The sequence below is a fragment of the Leptinotarsa decemlineata genome, unplaced genomic scaffold (assembly GCF_025532065.1).
Source record: "Leptinotarsa decemlineata unplaced genomic scaffold, Ldec_3_MD MMD2_tig00026307_RagTag_RagTag, whole genome shotgun sequence".
Lineage (NCBI taxonomy): Eukaryota > Metazoa > Arthropoda > Insecta > Coleoptera > Chrysomelidae > Leptinotarsa > Leptinotarsa decemlineata.
In genome coordinates, this window is record NW_027412681.1 from 18,227,369 (window position 1) to 18,245,817 (window position 18,449).

At 32.5% G+C, this 18,449-nt stretch overlaps 1 protein-coding gene across 1 annotated transcript in view; it reads left to right on the forward strand.

Annotated features, from left to right (window-relative positions):
- The window catches only part of LOC111510728 (membralin), a 422,685-nt gene that overhangs the window by 7,104 nt on the left and 397,132 nt on the right, over positions 1 to 18,449 (forward strand). The window contains exons 3-4 of the mRNA XM_074181282.1: positions 2,039 to 2,296; positions 13,011 to 13,254. Coding sequence (XP_074037383.1) covers positions 2,039 to 2,296; positions 13,011 to 13,254 — 502 coding nt within the window. The remainder of the gene's footprint in view (positions 1 to 2,038; positions 2,297 to 13,010; positions 13,255 to 18,449) is intronic.

The following is an 18,449-nucleotide window of genomic DNA, read 5'->3' on the forward strand; positions in this document are numbered from 1 at the left end:
ATGAATAATGTGAAATCAGATTCAAGAATATTAAATACAGGAGTTCCACAGGGTTCAATCTTGGGAACACTATTGTTTATAGTATTTCTGAGTGACATTGATGACACCTGTACCTCTGCAAATCAAACGATAATATGTGCTGATGACACTAATATTCTGATGTCACAGAATAACCTTGACCAATTAACAAAATTAAGTTCCAATGCAACTAATGAAATAGAAAGATAAAGCCTTGAAAATCTACACAATATATGGAAGCTTTCAAGTTCTTAGGTGTTACTTTGGATGTTAAGCTAACATTTGAAGCTCTCATAAATTATTATATTATGGGATGGTTCAGTCTATTCTGCAATATGGCGTGATTATTTGGGGGTCCTCTTGTCACTTTGAAAGGGCATTTGTATCTCAAAAAGGATGATAAAAAATGTGTGATATTCACCCAACTACAACACGTAAAACTTTATTCAAGTATCTTTGAATACTGACCGTTCCATGTTTGTATATATTTGAGCTGATTATGTACATTGAAAGAAATCAAAATAAACTAATAAGGAATGAGGACACTCATATATACAATACTAGGAATAAGGAAAATCTTAGACAACCCTATGCAACATTATCAGTCTGTGAAAATTCTCCAAAGCATATTGGTATCAAATGTTTCAATAAAATAATAGATATAATAGATGTGAATCTGAATGAGATTCTATTCAAAAATAATTTGAGAAATTTTCTTTAGAAAAAATATTTTATAATGTTGAAGAATTTTATATTTCCTGATACCTGACTGCTGTGAGGTTTTGTTTTGCAACTACACTATCTTAACAACATATTTGTAGATTACCTTCTTTTTTTTATTGGTCCGATAATTTTTATACATGTGTGTATGTATGATGCCTTGTATAATCTTCAATTTACTTGTGATGCACTGTTTGGAACCTTTGGTGTAGTAATGAATATTACTGGAGTTTTTTTCCTCAACACCAAACCGTTATTTTAACACCTCGACACGTGTTTTGATCACCAAGTGATCTTTTTCAAGAGGTGTTAAAATAACGGTTTGGTGTTGGTGAAAACAACTCCGGTAATATTAATCTTCGATTGATGAATACATTCTATTATTATTATTATTACAGAAATTTTAGTTGCAAGTAAAAGTTTAGCTTGTATAATTTATAAACATAAACACAGTTTAAACAAATATTTTCCTTGAACACCTAAATGATGTTGACATTCACAATTAAAACACATGAAAAACACTGAATTTACAATTTCCTTCCGAACGCTTTTAATATATTTATAATGTAGAAGCAGGATGCCATTCAGTGAGAGTTGTTGCAAGAGAGTTAGATACTGCTATTATAAGTTCCATTTACATTATGAAATTTGCTTTCTGGGAAATTGTGTGCAATTTCTTTTCAATATGGTATTCTTACAAAAAAGGGCCATCAGATATATATCCACAGCTAATTGTAAGAATTCATGCCGTCCTTTATTTGTGGAACAGGATATTTTGACCATAGTCACAAAAAGTATAAAAATCAAATTAATACCACTTCAATAACTACACATCAATCACACCTTATCTGCCTTCCCCCTTACACAAAATTCGATTAGTTTCAAGTTTTTTTAGTAATCATTCCATTAACTTATGGCGAATATAGAATGAAAATAGATTTAGAAATAAGGTAAAACATTTATTGTTGTGAGGGCCTATTATGGTGTCAATTAATTCTACTAAGATACCATAAAAATTTAGCTTTAATTAAAAATAGCCCAACTGAATTTTGTGATGAGTTTAACTAAGTACAACTAACTGTAATAGTTATGGAAGTTTATTATTTTATTGACTACTTTTATATATTTTTTCAACTTTTTCAAAATGGATATATTGTTACATTTCTATTAGATGTATTCATTTTATGTATGTATATTTGTAGATTTTTTATTTATATTTTCTTCAATGCTTTGTCAAAAAGAACACATTCTTGAGACAATAAAGAATATTTTGAATTGAATTGAATTGAATATTTTTTAGGCCAAATCAGTGACAGTAAATCACAAGTGATTATTGATAAAGATATGGCAGAAGATTCACTGCTCAATGTTTCTGGAATATCACCAACTGTGTGGAGAGATTATGATATGCTGACTGCCTTCCCTTTGACAATTTCTGAAAAGCCAGAGTTTCTAGATAACGTTATTGATAGAACCGTTCATAAGGCAGCTAACTCAACAAAAATATTGGACAATGATCTACACAAAGGAGAACTTTCTGAGACTGTTGAATCAAAAGGTAAATATCAAACAATATTTTTAACTTGAGTACTTTTGTCTCGTTCACTGCTAGAACATACCCAAAAAAGTGAATTTTAGACTAGATTTAGACGAGATAAATAACTACACATCCTTATCTTAAATGATTATGGATATTAGATAATTCTAGGGTCCAAAGTATTGTGTAAATGATCCAATTCCAAATAGTACTCTTTAAATCTGCAACATATCTCATTAGGCTCTTTTGAATGTCTGAACAATAAGTGGTGATTACAATTTGCCTTGCAAAGATGTCATCTATGGAATCAACAAAAAATTAAAACCTTGAATATCCAAAATAAACGAGGATACCAAAGTTGGTGTATTTTCTGAAGATTTCGCTAAGTAGGCAAAATAGCGGCAACATTTGGGCTCTGGTATTTTCCAGTTGACTATTTTTAGTGAAAGTTGCAGCGAGAAATAAAGATATATTTGTGATTTGAATTTTCTACCAATCTCATACTTGGGTGTTCATAATGAAAATCTTCATGAAATCTAATCTTCTTTAGAAAAGACAAATATTTTCCTGTGCTGTGCAATTCTTTTTTTCCTAACAGGAGTCACAAGCTATGAGGTTCTTGATGCAATTAATGCATTGAAAAATTCGAAGTCAGTAGATACACATGATTTGAAATGCCATATCATAAGACAAACATCAAATCTAATTCTTGCGCCATTAACATCAATGATCAATTTGATCTTCAGTGAAGGCATTTTTCCAGATAGTTTCAAATTAACCAGAGTTATTCCTATTCATAAAAAGGGAGATATTACAGAAATTGACAATTATAGACCAATATCCATTATTTCCATATTTGCTAAAATAATTCTGAAAAATAGACTAGTGAAATATTTTGAAAAAAAACAATTTTTGAATAATGCACAATATGGGTTTCGAGAAAATCGCTCTACAACTTGCAATTCTTAATATATTGGAAGGCATAGGTGGGGGTCTGGAACAAGGTGTACTCACGGATATTACACTCTGTGACTTGTCGAAGGCCTTTGACTGTGTCTCTCATGAGATACTCATTTTGAAACTTAATTATTACGGTATTAGAGGGTTGGTATTGAAGTTATTCAGTACATATTTAGAAAATAGAAAACGAAGTGGTTATTTTTGTAAATGACCTATGCAACTTCCTATTACCCAATAAAAGTGTTTTATTCGCCGACCTTTGGCGAGTACCGTCAAAGTACCGATAGATAGATAGATAGATAGATATCCTTAATTAGTTCTCTGTAATAAAAAACCTTTTCAGGTGTAGAACATGTCAATTACAGTAAACATTACAGAAATAGTAAAAAAATCATGAGGCAATATCATTAATATTGGTTAAGAATATAAATGGCCACATATGTAAAAAGAACAAGGTTATCACAGTCAATATACTTAATGTAATATTGTTAATATTAGATACAGAACACGAACATATACATCTATATGTAGGGTTAGAGACTAAACTACATCACAATGCAGAATGATACGACATGAAATATTCAACGCGAACAACATCAGTTTAAATTATCATCGAAGAATTCTTCCAGCGAATAATAAGCTTTGGAGAGAAGCAAAGTTTTCAATTTATTCTTCATGATCACAGAAGACAGAGTTCTGAGAGATTCAGGTACCTTGTTATAAATATTCATGATTGAAAAAGGTATATTTTTTCGAAGATAGGTCGAATGTGTCTTTATATTCAAAAGGTTATTTTTGTTTCGTGTGTTGTGTGTGTGGTTTCTTTATGGAACTCACTTCTTCTTCTCAAAATATTGAAAAACCTTCTGAAAATTGGTTTACTGCAAACAAACTTGAGTTGAACGCAAGCAAATCCCAAAAAGTAACCTTCTCCTCTAATATAAACTTACAAATGGAAAACACTAAGCTACTCGGAATTGTCATTGATGACAAACTCACGCACATAAAAATATATTCTTGAACACTGCTTTTACTCCACATACGAGTTTCTCGTTACAACGAAGCAACTGAGTCATGCACTTAACACATCGCTTCTCTGAAATGTTCCATTCTGTTCATGCCTCACTTGATTATGTTTGTAACCTTTCAAAATATTATATGTTTGATTGTATTATTTTATCCATTGTATTTTATTATTTATTTATTGAAATAGGATTCCCTAATATACAGGTTAGCTAACTTAAAATATAATATAATCAACAATTTATATAAATAATACAACTTTATATAAATACATAATTTGAACAGAACAAAAAGGAATTTTTCAATTTCCATCATGAATATATTTTAACAGTTTGCTCTTGAAAATCTTTAATGATAGAGTAGATTTAATTGAATCAGGTAAATCATTGAATTGGACAAAACCTTTAAAAAATAAACTGCTCATACTATTTCTTGTATTTGTTCTATTTATATGAATGTGACTGTTGTGCCTAGCAGAATGGTGGTGGATGTCCTTATTAAAAGTTATTAATGATAGCAAGTATGGAGGGGTCATTTTATTCAATATTTTATAAATGAAAACCATGGAACAATAGAATAATCTTTTGGATACTGAGAGCCAATGTAGAGCAGATAGCATGGTAGAAATTGGTGTATACCTATTACATTTTAAAATTATTCTCATTCCTCGATTTTGTAGTTTTTGTATTTGTTGCACTTTGTTCATATTAAAAGAGAATAAAATAGATGCACAGTAGTCTGAATGGGGTTGGATTATTGATTTATATACCATAATGTTTGTATCTGTTGATAAGTAATTGGCCATTCTTGAGAAGAAATATAATTTTTTTGCAATATTTTTTTCAATATATTTGAAGTGGTCGTCGAATGATAAGCAATTATCAAGTTGAAATCCCAAATAATTCACTGAATGTTACTATTTCTATACGTTCATCTTCAATTTTTATATTTATGTTGTTTGTATTTATTTGATTATATTTGAATTTAGTAGTAATTATCATTGCTTTTGTTTTTTTAACATTAAGTTTCATTTTATTGGTTTTCAGATATTTTTCTACTTTCTCTAGAACTGTATTCATTTTGCCAACAGTTTCTTCTAAATTTATTCCAATACAGGCCAATAAGGTATCATCTGCAAATAAGTTGATGAACTCACAGTCTGTAAATAATTGAATATCATTCAGATACAGAATGAATAATAGGGGACCAAGCACACTACCTTATGGCACTCCTGTGTGATTTGTTATATATGATGAGAAATAATCGTTCACACGTACTCTCTGTTTCCTATTTGATAAATAATTACTTATCCATTCATAAACCATCCCCTCAAGCCCATATCTTCTCAGCTTCCGAAGCAAAATACTTCTATCAATCGTTTCAAAGGCCCTTTCGAAATCTAAAAAGACAGCTACAACACATTTACCTTTATCTGTTTCATTAGTAAGTTTAGTTAATGATAACTGTAGAGCTGTTTCACAAGAATGTTTTTTTCGAAAACCAGATTGATTGCTAAACATGATTTTATTTTTGTCAATAAACTCTAGTAATTGATTATATACTGCTATTTCTAAAACTTTCTCTATTGGCGGTAAGGTATTACCGATTGGATTAGGTTAGGAAATGTATGATAAAACAAGGGTTTTTAAGGTTTTCCACATCAAATGAGAATTATTCTTGTATCTGTCTATTTTGTTATGATAATACTGAATTTCTTTATTTTCAATGAGTTAACCACATCGTTTCTTAATTTTTAAAAATTTTTCCATCTAATTATTTTTAAATTTTCATCTCCCACTGTAGTCACAAACATTTTATAGGCTTCATCCCGTTTCTTAATTTTGATAAAAATTTCATTGTCAAACCAAGGAATATTGTTTTTCAACTTACTTATTTGTATGGGAGAAATACTATTGACAATATTTGAACATTTTTCGAGAAATTCTTCAATAAGTAAATTAACATCTATAGAGTTTAAAGACCAATTACAAGAAATGAGCTTATTCTTAATTATACTCAAATTATTATCAAAAAGATTTCTGTATTTTCTTATTGAGCTTTCTTTGTTAGATTGACTAAAGAGGAAATTGACAGAAATAATTGAGTGGTCAGTAATTTTTGGCGTTAAATGAACATTTGAAACTATATTATCGTTATTAGTCAGAACCAAATCTATTAATGATTGTGTATCTAGTGTCTTTCTAGTAGGTTCAGTTAATGTTTGATTTATACCATAGGTTGTGAAAAAAATTCATGATTTTTTTTTGGTATAGAAACTTTCTTCTAATACGTTTAAATTAAAATCACCTACCAGAATAAAACGATTGGTAGATGACACAAGCTTCTCGCAAACATCCTTGAAATCTTCTAAAAAAGTTGCATGAGAACTAGAAGATGAATGATATAAACATCCGATCAACCATATTGAAGATTTGAAGTTAATTTTAACAATTTTACACCAGTAGTTCAATTCCAGTATGAACTTCTTAAAAATAGAAAATTCGAATTTTTTATTTATATACATACAACGCCAGCAGTATATCTATTTTTTGAATCACAACGGATGCAAGTATAATTGTCCATTATTCCACATCTTCAATATCCTCAGTTGTTCTGGTTTCATTTAATAAAATTACTTTTTTGATCATAACAAACAATACTTTCTTGAATTTCATCTTAATGTTTCAGTACGCTCTGTGCATTGAGGTATATGATATCACTGTTCAACTGTATATCAGGGTTATTTACTGGTTTTTTCTTACATGACTAAAATTTTTGTTTCTCACAATTGTGGGCTTTTCATTCATATATTTGATGGTACTATTGTTATCCCCTGCTGCAATCATTTCATCCAATTTAGATTTCACTTTACGGAAATAGTCCCTTTGTTTTGGAGTTTGGTCATTAGATATTTTCACACTGGGTATTTTTATTGATTGTTTATTCTTCAATATATGTCTGGCATCATCTTGTGATTTGAAAATAAGCTTGATGGGTCGATTTCTGTCAATTGTTGATTTTCCCAATCTGAAATGTTTTATTTCTTCCTTATTGACGTTGAAGTCCTGCAGTACATTATTTATGGTTTTTCTTTCTTGTGCTGATCTTTCAGTGTGGAGGTTTCCCTGAGGTTCATTCACATTATAAATGATAACATATATACTATATATATATATATATATATATATATATATATATATATATATATATATATATAAATATATATATATATATATATATATATATATATATATATATATATATATATATATATATATATATATATAAATATATATATATATATATATATATATATATATATATATATATATATATATATATATATATACATATATACATTGTACTATACTATATATTGTATCTGAGTAATGTATGCACTGAGGAATTCTTTCAATGGTGCCTGAATAATGGATTGATTTTAAATGCTTCCAAAACATCCGTCATGTTTTTTCGACAAAAAAATATCAGCTGTGACGCAAGCCCTCTTGTTAGAATAAATCATAAGTCAAGTATCAAACATAAAATTTCTGGGTGTAACAATTGATGAGAAACTGACATGGAGAACTCATATCGAAAATCTGGTAGGGAAATTGAGTAGTATCAATTTTATTATCAGACAACTGAAAGACACTGTATCTACAGAGGTTCTATATATAATTTTTTTTTAGATCGCTTTAGGGAAAAAAAGTTGACGGGTGATTATTAAACGAATGTAACTCACAACAAAATTTATTAAATGGTCAAAAATACTGAGTGCGCATATAAGCAAAACTAAAAAAAATATGGATCTTCTTTGGCACCCCGAAAAAAAATCATAATACAAAAAAAATTGGAATCAGTACAAAGTATGGCCTCCACGCTGGTTTATTACGGCCCTACATCTATCGTGCATCGACAAAATGAGATTGTCAATGTCTTGTTGAGGTACATTTGCCCATTCAGCGATTAAAATCTCTCTCAATTGAAACGTTGTGTGAATGTTCCTCATATGCGAAGTAATTCTTCGTCGAAGCATGTCCCACACATGCTCGATGGGATTCAGGTCCGGTGATTGTGCTGGCCATGGCAATACATCAACTCCTTCGTTGGTGAGCCAGTCAGTCACTAGACGCGCGACATGTGGACGAGCATTATCGTGCATTAGGTGGAAGTTTTCACCAACAGCACCAGCAAACGGACGGACGATAGGTAGAAGAATAGTGTCGAGGTACTGTCGAGCTGTGAGGGAGCGATTTGGAAAAAAGAGATCGGTTCTGCCGCCGATCATGATTCCGCCCCATAGCATTACTGTTCCACCTCTGTATGTGTGGACTTCCTAGACGTGTCTCAAACGTTCATTATTTCCAGGTTGTCTCCACAGTCTTACTCGACGAGAATCTGGATGAAATCCAAATCTGAATTCGTCTGTAAACAAAACTGTGGCCCAATCATTTGCATCCCAGTTTTGATGTTCTTGACACCACTCTAATCTTCTACCGCGATAGCCTCTCGACAAAGGTGGACATCTAAGTGGCCTTCTGTTGTGGAGATCTGCTTTATGCAGTCGATTTCTGACAGTATCACGACCAATGGTTACCTGGTGCGTCTGCTGCAACACGTTAACCAACTCAGGTGCTGTGATTGTCGGTTGTCTTCTTGCGGCTAAGACCAAAAATCGGTCTTGAACTGCAGTTGTAGCGCGTCCTCGCCCTGGATGTTGTTCGGCTGCCAATTTCACGGAAACGCCGCCACAATCGACTGATAACACTTTGGGAGACCCCCAAACGAAGAGCTACATCATTTTGTCGCATGCCACCTTGAAGAAGCCCTACAGCTCTATTCATCCCAGCCAATGGTAAGTGATGGCGTTCCATGTTAAAGCACAATATTTCCAGTTTAATTGCTGAGCAAGAACTGCATAGAATGTACAAACTCGACACTTTCAGATTATTCATTTTAGCCGAAAGCTACAGTTTGTAAAAAACTTGATAAAAGATTAGTTACCGTTTTTGCAGGCTTTGTTCAACCCATAGAAATCTACAGGGTGGTCGAGTGTACCAATTTAATCGAAATTAAACGACCTCATGCATTTATTTTTATGATATTTAGTATGTTATAAAAATATCCCTAGACTTTTCCGATGTGTATATATATATATATATACCGGGTGTCCCACATTTTATGTGACAGGCAATATCTAGTTTGTTGAAGGAGATACACAAAAATGTTTCATACACAAGTTTTAGGAGTTCATGAGAGCTATATTTTGATATAATTTTTAAATATACAGGGTGTTTGGTGTAGGTGCTACAGACCAAAATTCCATTTTTTAAAATAGAACGCCCTGTATATCATTACATATTCAGATGCTACGTTAAATTCTGATATCATTTCATGTTTGGTTTTTGAAATTCGGTTAGGGCGTTGTTGAGTTATTGCACTTTTCCTTAAATATAAAGTTTCAAAAAAACTTATTTACTCGTACACGAATGCAGTCTATATCTTTTATTAAATTGAACTAGACTACTACTGAATACAAACCATTATTCTCACCTCTACGATACGATATCGATATCAGTTGAATATAATATTGAAATTCTTGAGAATGTGACTAACTTGAGGGTGAATTGCTTTATATTGCACAATTTCATCAAGTAGCTTATGCTTGTTGATGCCATAGTAACAAATGTTGTTGAATTGTATCTACTTGTCAGTTCGATTCAGTGATTCTTTGCAAAACAGTAACTGTGTTCTTTGTGCGAAAACTCCAGTATGCCTTTCGCGTTTAGTCCAAGTGATTGCATTGATATGCTATTAATTTTTGGGGAATGTCAGAAAAACTGCCGTCAAGCACAACGTCTATACCAAGAACGTTTTCCAGACAGACCCATTCCATCACGAATGACTTTTTCGAGAGTTGTAGAAAAATTGCGAACTGGGTCATTTCCTTCTACTATTAAGCATCGTCATCATACGAGATCTGTTAGAACTGAAGATTTAGAGATCAATGTGTTGGCTTATATTATTATTCATCCACATGTTTCTATCGGTACTCTTGCAGAAGAAGTCGGTGTGAGTAAATCTAATGTACAGAGAATTCTGAAAGAAAATAAATACCACCCATTCAAAATTCAGTTGGTACAAGGTTTGAAACCCACGGACTTTGAACGACGACTTGAATTCATTGCTTGTATTCAGGTAATATTACATGAAAGTCCCAACATATTCAGTCAAATTTTGTGGAGCGATGAATCGCGATTCCACAATAATGGAATTGTGAATCGACATAACAGTCACTATTGGTCTCAAGAAAATCCCCACTGGGTCCGCGAAAGTAATTTTCAAACTACTTGGGGTATTAATGTATGGTGTGGATTGTTCAATGGCCGCATCATAGGACCTTAATTTGTCAATGAAAATCTCAATGGATTGCGATATTTACATTTTCTAGAAAATGATTTGATCCAGTTGATGGAAGATATTCCCATAGCAGAACGACAAGGAATTTGGTGGCAACAAGATGGTGCTCCTCCTCACAATTCACAGGTTGTTACTGAATATCTGGATAGAACGTACCCAAATAGATGGATTGGTAATAAGGGTCCAATTCGGTGGCCGGCTCGTTCCCCAGATTTATCGCCGTAACCGAATTTCAAAAACCAAACATGAAATGATATCAGAATTTAACGTAGCATCTGTATATGTAATGATATACAGGGCGTTCTATTTTAAAAAATGGAATTTTGGTCTGTAGCACCTACACCAAACACCCTGTATATTTAAAAATTATATCAAAATATAGCTCTCATGAACTCCTAAAACTTTTGTATGAAACATTTTTGTGTATCTCCTTCAACAAACCAGATATTATAAAATGTGGGACACCCGGTATATATATATATATATATATATATATATATATATATATATATATATATATATATACATACATACATATATACATATATACATATATAACTGAAAATTGAACAATAAAAAAATCAAAATGAAATAAAATTTAAAAATCAAAAGATTTCAAGCCAAGTTACTTCACGACGTTTCGTTTGTTAGTATCCACAGTCGTCTTCGGGTCATCACCCGAGATTTTTGGAGGCGACTGCTTGCTCGCAATTTTTGTTGTTCCCCAATATTTATCGTTTGTGGTCAGAAGATCCCAATGGAGACCTTACAGTGACTGTAAACTTCTGAATTGGTCGTTAGGTATAAATCTAGGAGACTAGCATACTCTCCATCATGGTCAGGAATCCTGGTTGGATCATTTATGATCTGAGTAAGTCCGCTGCTTATTGCAAAAGCCTCAGCTTCGCGACCTTGTTGGTCGTTAATATTTAAAAATTTGAGCTATCCGATATAGTGGACATTTAAGTCACCTAATATGAAAATTTCAGCACTGGGATGATTGATTTACAGAAAGTCAATGGTGTGTAAAGCTTGGTGGTCGATAAACGCAGCATATGAATTTAGTGATCTTCTGTGATATTATTTTTAACCACATAACATCAAAGTTTTGAGGTCCAGCATTTTCTCTCGTTGACAGAAGAGATCGCTTCTGGTAAAAAGAGATATTCCAAAGTTACGTCTGAATCGGGAGTGGAAATCATAGCCGGGATATAAAAAATTGTCGGGGTTTGTTGAAGCACTGACTTTGGTTTCTGAGAGTGCAAGAATATGAGGACCATCCTTTTGCAGATGTTGGTGCTCTGAGTTTATATTTGAGTTGAGTCCTCTTATGTTGCAGAAATCGATTTTGAAGTTGCTAGTGGGACTCTTAGCAACTGCAGTTACCATGCTACTTTCCTGTGGACTGATATTAGGAAAACCCTGCTGACAGTCAGAAATAGTGGTTTTCGAATAACTTCTGCAGGATGATGCTCTCGAATCGGCCCCCACTCGGAAATACGATTGGGGAGTAATTTGATCCTAGGAGCGCCATCATGAAATTTTTCCTTGTATCCCCACCCTTGAAACGGGAAAGAGCGGCATAGCAACAAAACGTTAACCCGAAAGCTGCGTAAGCCGTTGCAATGGTATCTCACCGGGCGATTTGAGGTGGAACCAGCATCTACTATTTCTAGCTTGATCATGTGAAACAGACTTATTACATTCCACTACAATGATTCTATCTCTGGAGTCCTTGCAAAAGGTTCACATGGAAGACCCTGAACTCAAAGCCAATACATCTTTTTCAAGTCTACATGAAGGCTGTGATAGGTAGATGACATCTTTGCAATATGGCCTCATGGATTTGAAAGTCTCTATACATTCCTGAACCACATCAACTTTTTACACAATAATCTCAAATTTCCAATGGAAGTCAAAAATTACAACTCGCTTTCATTCCTGAACGTTCTCATTATAAAATTGAATAATTCTTTCCCACACACTAATCCATACCAACCGCTACTTCAATGCTAAGTCCCATCATCATCCCACCCAAGTGAATCTCGTTTTGAATTCTCTCATATACAGATCTATCACACTCACCGATAACCACAATAGATCCAAAGAGCTAGACGAACTCAAACTGAAGTGAAAAAAATACTTTACTTTTACTCTAATGAGTGGTGTAAACAATTTTGTTGACAACGGGAAGTATGAAAGTACAGATTGACTGTATACATTGTTGAAATATGCTCTCCTTCATTTTTGAAGGCATGTGATTCTTTTCTAGAAAAAAACTGCTTTAAATTCATGGAAGAGAACACCCAATTTGACATGTAATTTTTTTCAGTATATCCAGAAGACGAATATATTGTGGAATTTTCTCTTGAATTTGGATTCCTTCGACTCAGTCCGTCTACTAGAGCTAGGCTGAAAATTCCCGTGGAAATTGTCACACTCGATCCGGATAAAGACCCATGCTTTGGTGATGCATTCAGCAGACTGATATTAGCCGAGTTCTTGGGTTATGATGATTTGCTGTTAGCTTCTATCAAAACTTTAGCTGAGCAGGAGGATAACAAAGGATATTTAAGGTACCTTGAAGAGTATTGAAAATTATTCTGTATATACACTTTGCATTCATTATGAACATTTTGAAACTTGATGATAGTTTTCATATGTTGAAAACTAGACCAATTTTTCTGTAATTCGGTCCCTGCTTCAAAAATAGTTGTTATATGGTCATGAAACTTTAGCTGAAACCCATTAATTACTGATTAAATCAAGGAAAATATGTTTCATGTGTGAATACCTACACTAACCTGTATTTCATTATGAAAGTTTTCATTTTTTTTTCTTTCAGTTATCATACTATTCAAATTGAAAGCTCTTCATAGCGATATCATAAATGGCATGATATACATAAAGAGTTACCAGCTAAAAACCCTCCAACCATTTTTACTTCGCATCAGTGGAGGCGCTTCCTACAGAAACCCATCTCTCTCTATCGTATTTTTGGTTTCAATCATGAGCATGATGATCATGCAGGTTTGTTTCCATTATTCCTACCCTGACATCAGAGACATCATCATTATGTTCCTTGCATTGATGACCTCATTTCTTTCTGATATTCTTCTTTGTACACTTGCTGCCTGTTGCATCTGAACAATGTTTGTCCTGCATCAATCTCTGTATTTTAATATGGGCATTCATTAGATTTAGCTCTTGCTTTATTGTATAAATATTTTCTGAAGCAGCCATGCCCAGAGAGCTTGCGTTAGAAAATATATTATGTCACCATATGGCCTATTACCTACTGTTTGTTATTGGGTATCAGCCTATTTGTCTAACCTCCATACTTTTCATTAGTACAATTCTCTTGTCACTTTCTCATAAGGTTGGCAGTTGTACCTCTCTTTGTCTTTCGTGTAATAAGAGAAAAGTATTCACTTTTGCTTCAGTTTCGATTTGAGTATCCAGCTCATCTTTCAACTAATTATTTGGTATCGCAGATCCTTTTCAGCGTTGATGGATCTTTTGGTGAATTTTATTTCATTTCTTGGGTCTATTATGTTAATGAAACGTCTATTGGGAATCAAATGCATTATTCAAACAAAAAATGTCAGTCGAGATAAAAACATAGTTTTTTGTAGAGAAATGGTTATTTGAATGTCCAGTACATTGAGGTGAATAAATATATAATATCTTCCCTTTTACAAATCACTACATAGTATAAAACAAAGTCGCTTTCTGCTGTCTGTCCCTATGTATGCTCAAATCTTTAAAATTCCGCAACGGATTAAATAAATGGAGTGATTCAAGAGGAAGGTTTATATGTATATAACATGCATAATCTAGTAGAGAAACACTGATAATTTCAAAGGTTTCTAATGTGTTGTCATAAATAAACACATTTTTTTGCCCTTACATTGCAAATGCTGGCTGAACCCTACGAGACAGACAAAATAATGTACTACAGAATTGTACACCTCAAAAAGGTCTACAAAAAAATCCGCGATGGTATATTTCTAATTCTTAGGAATAACCACAATAACCGTTTTTAATCTTTTACTTTTTACAAGAAATAATGGGACGAAGTGATTTTAAGCTATACGGCATTAATCCTTATCCAATTAAGTAACTTAAATACATTATGCATTTATTGTAGATCAATAGGGCGCTTCACAGCATGTAATTACAATGAATTTTTTCGAAAATATAACAGATTTGAAATGCAGGGATATAGCGGCTGCGGCGGTACCGGTCGAGGGGCCGGCTGCACGTGTCTAAAATAGCGCTTCGAAGGCCGCGCTTCGCCCTATTGCACATTATGATTACATATACGTGCTGGTTAGCAGAAAAACAGATATTAAACAAATAAAGTGAAACTGTTTTAAATTATTCACTTATAACTAACTGAATAGAGTAAAATTTCAGCAAAAAGGTTTCTTAATTTTTCTATCAAAATATGTTTTCTTAGTTACATTGGATACAATATCATGAAATGAGTTTTTGAATGTATGTATAGTACCTGAAAAACTTTCTTTGTCAGAATCCTTAATCATTGGAGTTTGGTGAAGTTTCTATGAAGCATTTTTTTTTGTACGGCATATGACGGATCTCGAGGTTGATCAACTACTTTGCCAACTTGCCAGTTGAATTTCAGTTTCTTCTGGGATATAAAGTTTTGATAAACGTTCCGGTTTCATAAAATATGAAATACTAATGATAATTTTGGCTGTTGAGATAAATGCGAGATAAATATTACAGTTTTGAATCATTTCTTCAATTTGTTTACACATTCCCGGCCAATAACACATCTCTAGTACAATTTTTACCTTTCTGAATCCCAAAATGCCCCCAATGAATTTTTATCAAAATATTTTTACCCATTTTGTTAGGAATTATTAGTAATTGTCTCTTGAAAAGTAATTCATTTCTTTTCACTATTTCACTATGAAATTATAATAATTATCATTGTTTGGCCGTCCCTTACAAATAAATTATAGCAATAATTCTTATTCAGAATCTTCTAATGATGTATTGCATTTCTTATGGGTCATTTGAAAATTTAATTCTCTTACACAAACATTTCAATATTTTTGAAAGTCATTTGCAGAGAAAGTTTTGTGTAAGTAGGCTGTGGATAGTGTGCCAACATTGCCAATATATAAACCCTTTCTCGGTTTGAAAATCAACTTAAAATCATATTTTTGCACTTGGATAATCATTCTTTGTAAACGTGAAGGACAAGCGACAAGGACGTGAAGGACAAGACAATCTGCGTCCTATTTCCTTAATACCGACTTTAGCAAAAATTATTGATAAAATTAGTCAAAGTACGTTTAGATGAATTGTTAAAACTGCACTGTATTATAAGCAAAAACCAGTTTGGGTTTCAAGCGGAAAAAGATACAAATGATGCTATCTTTTCTTATTTATATGAAATTTACTCTGAATTGAATGCTGGTGAAGTAGCCGCCGCAATTTTTTGCGATATTTCAAAGGCGTTTGATTGCGTCAATCATGAAATTTTATTAAAAAAACTTCACAAATATGGATGTAGAGGTGTAACGAACACTTGGTTCGAATCGTACCTTTCAGGTCGGAGTCAAATGGTGAGGACAACGGAACTCTCAGAGAACAGGGCCATTGAATCTGGTGTACCACAGGGTTCTGTGTTAGGCCCTATTCTGTTTCTGCTATATATGAATGACATATCTATGATTAACATATCTGGTAGTTTCACTCTATTCGCGGATTCTATTATAGTTTGGAAGAGTATTTTAGCGAATCCTTTTAACAATATATTAGCAATATATTAGCAATTTATTCTTTGTACTATCACTTTAAACATGGTGGTATTTTATCTACACATTTTTAGAACTTTTTTTATATTTACATTTATACATTTTTGGAATTTTTTTATATCTACATTTATACTTTTTTAATACTTTTTTTATATTAATATTGTATTTCTTGGACTTTGTCAATAAGATGCGAATCTTCGGACAATAAAGTATATTTTGATTTGATTTGAAGAAGTGGTTTTTTGAAAACACCTCACAAAGGTTCATGATCTGTTTCTACAACTAATTTTCTGCTGAATACATATTCATTAAATCATTGAGTGATTTGCATAGGCACTGGATAAATTATTTTGGAGAAGGCATGTACCCACGTCTTCCTTTGATGAATCTACTGAGATCGCAATAGGCCTAGAATTGTAGTACAGGTGCCTCAACTAATAGTTGCTTCATTTCATTGAATAATTCCATATGTCTGGATGTCTTCTCAAAAATCACACATTATTTTTTCAATAACTCTCCCAGTGGTGAATATAAATTAAAAAGATTATTTATGAAATGATGGACATATGTGATCATTCATTTGAACTCTATTCTTATTTTTCGGTGTAGGCATTGATTTTATTGCTAATAAATTCTCTTTTTCTGGAAAGTTATCCTCTTTGGAAATATTATGTCCTAAAAATATTATTACATTGGTAATAAATTTGCACTTTTCTTTTCTGAATATGACTAGATTTTTTCTAGCTATATCCAATACCATTTTAAAACGTTTATCATGTTTTTTTTCGCGTGTGACCCCACACAATTAGGTCATCGATATACCAAACATTGTTTTAAACTGTTTATGAAAAACCTCAAGTGCTGAGCTTATACCATATGGAAGATATAGAAAACAGTATCTTCTAAATGGTGTTGCAAAAGTACATAGAACATAGGAATTTTATGTGAAGAGTACACAACTGGTTTTGCACCTTTTCTTAACTATATGTGTTATTTGTCTTGTAAACACCCAAGACCCGAGAATAAATCAGAATACTCTTTGCCTAGGTTTCCAACATTAGTTTCTCTATAATGGTTTTGTTCAAGTTTGTGAATGTAGTAAGCATTGAAACCATGATTTTACTATAAAAAATTCCAAATTGTAGAAATGATCTTTCAATTTACATTTTAAAACGCATTTTTCCAAAATATGTACGTTAGTATTTGTATGAGACTTCAGATTTGTAACAGTTTCCATTAAATAGTTCGGATCAAATCCAATGTTATTTGAATTTTCTATAAATATCGGACTGGATTGACCTCCATTATCCAGTTTGAACTAATTAATTTGCTCATTTTATTCTGAAAAGTATGCCAAGCATTATTTTTATTGAAAGCACCATAAAGTGATCCAATAAATAAACAATTATCATTTTTCAAACTATCATTAATTTCTACCAAATTTATATTTTTATTTTGACCCAAGCGAGCTTCAATATCTAGAATACTCACTTTTCTCTCTATTCGGCCAAGTTCTGCTTCCTGGTGAAGTTGATTTTTGTCTACAGTTGTTAGTCTGCTTCCACACATATTGTTCTTGATGTAGCTGATGGTTCTCGGCAGATTTTTCAGAATTATTATGAATGAAATTTTACTTTAGATTTTGAACTGCCTGTATTTCAAGTGGAGCTGAAGTTGTAACATGCATAATGATGTTAGATTGCTGCTCGGAACTCTCCACTGTAATACAAAATTTCACTGCTTTTGATAAGTCAATTTTTTTCAAGTGTCGCTTCAACTCAATTGGTTTAGTTAAAGATTATCTGAGTTCTGATTCTTTAAGGTTGGAAAGAGAGTTTGAATTCTCAATCATAAGATGCGTCGAATTAAATATTTTTGTAAAATGTGTATACAGACCCCCTACATCTAATGTGACAAATTTTTTGAAGAGATTAGAGGTTCTTCTAGATCAGCTTTCCTTAGATGCATCCTTACTTCTC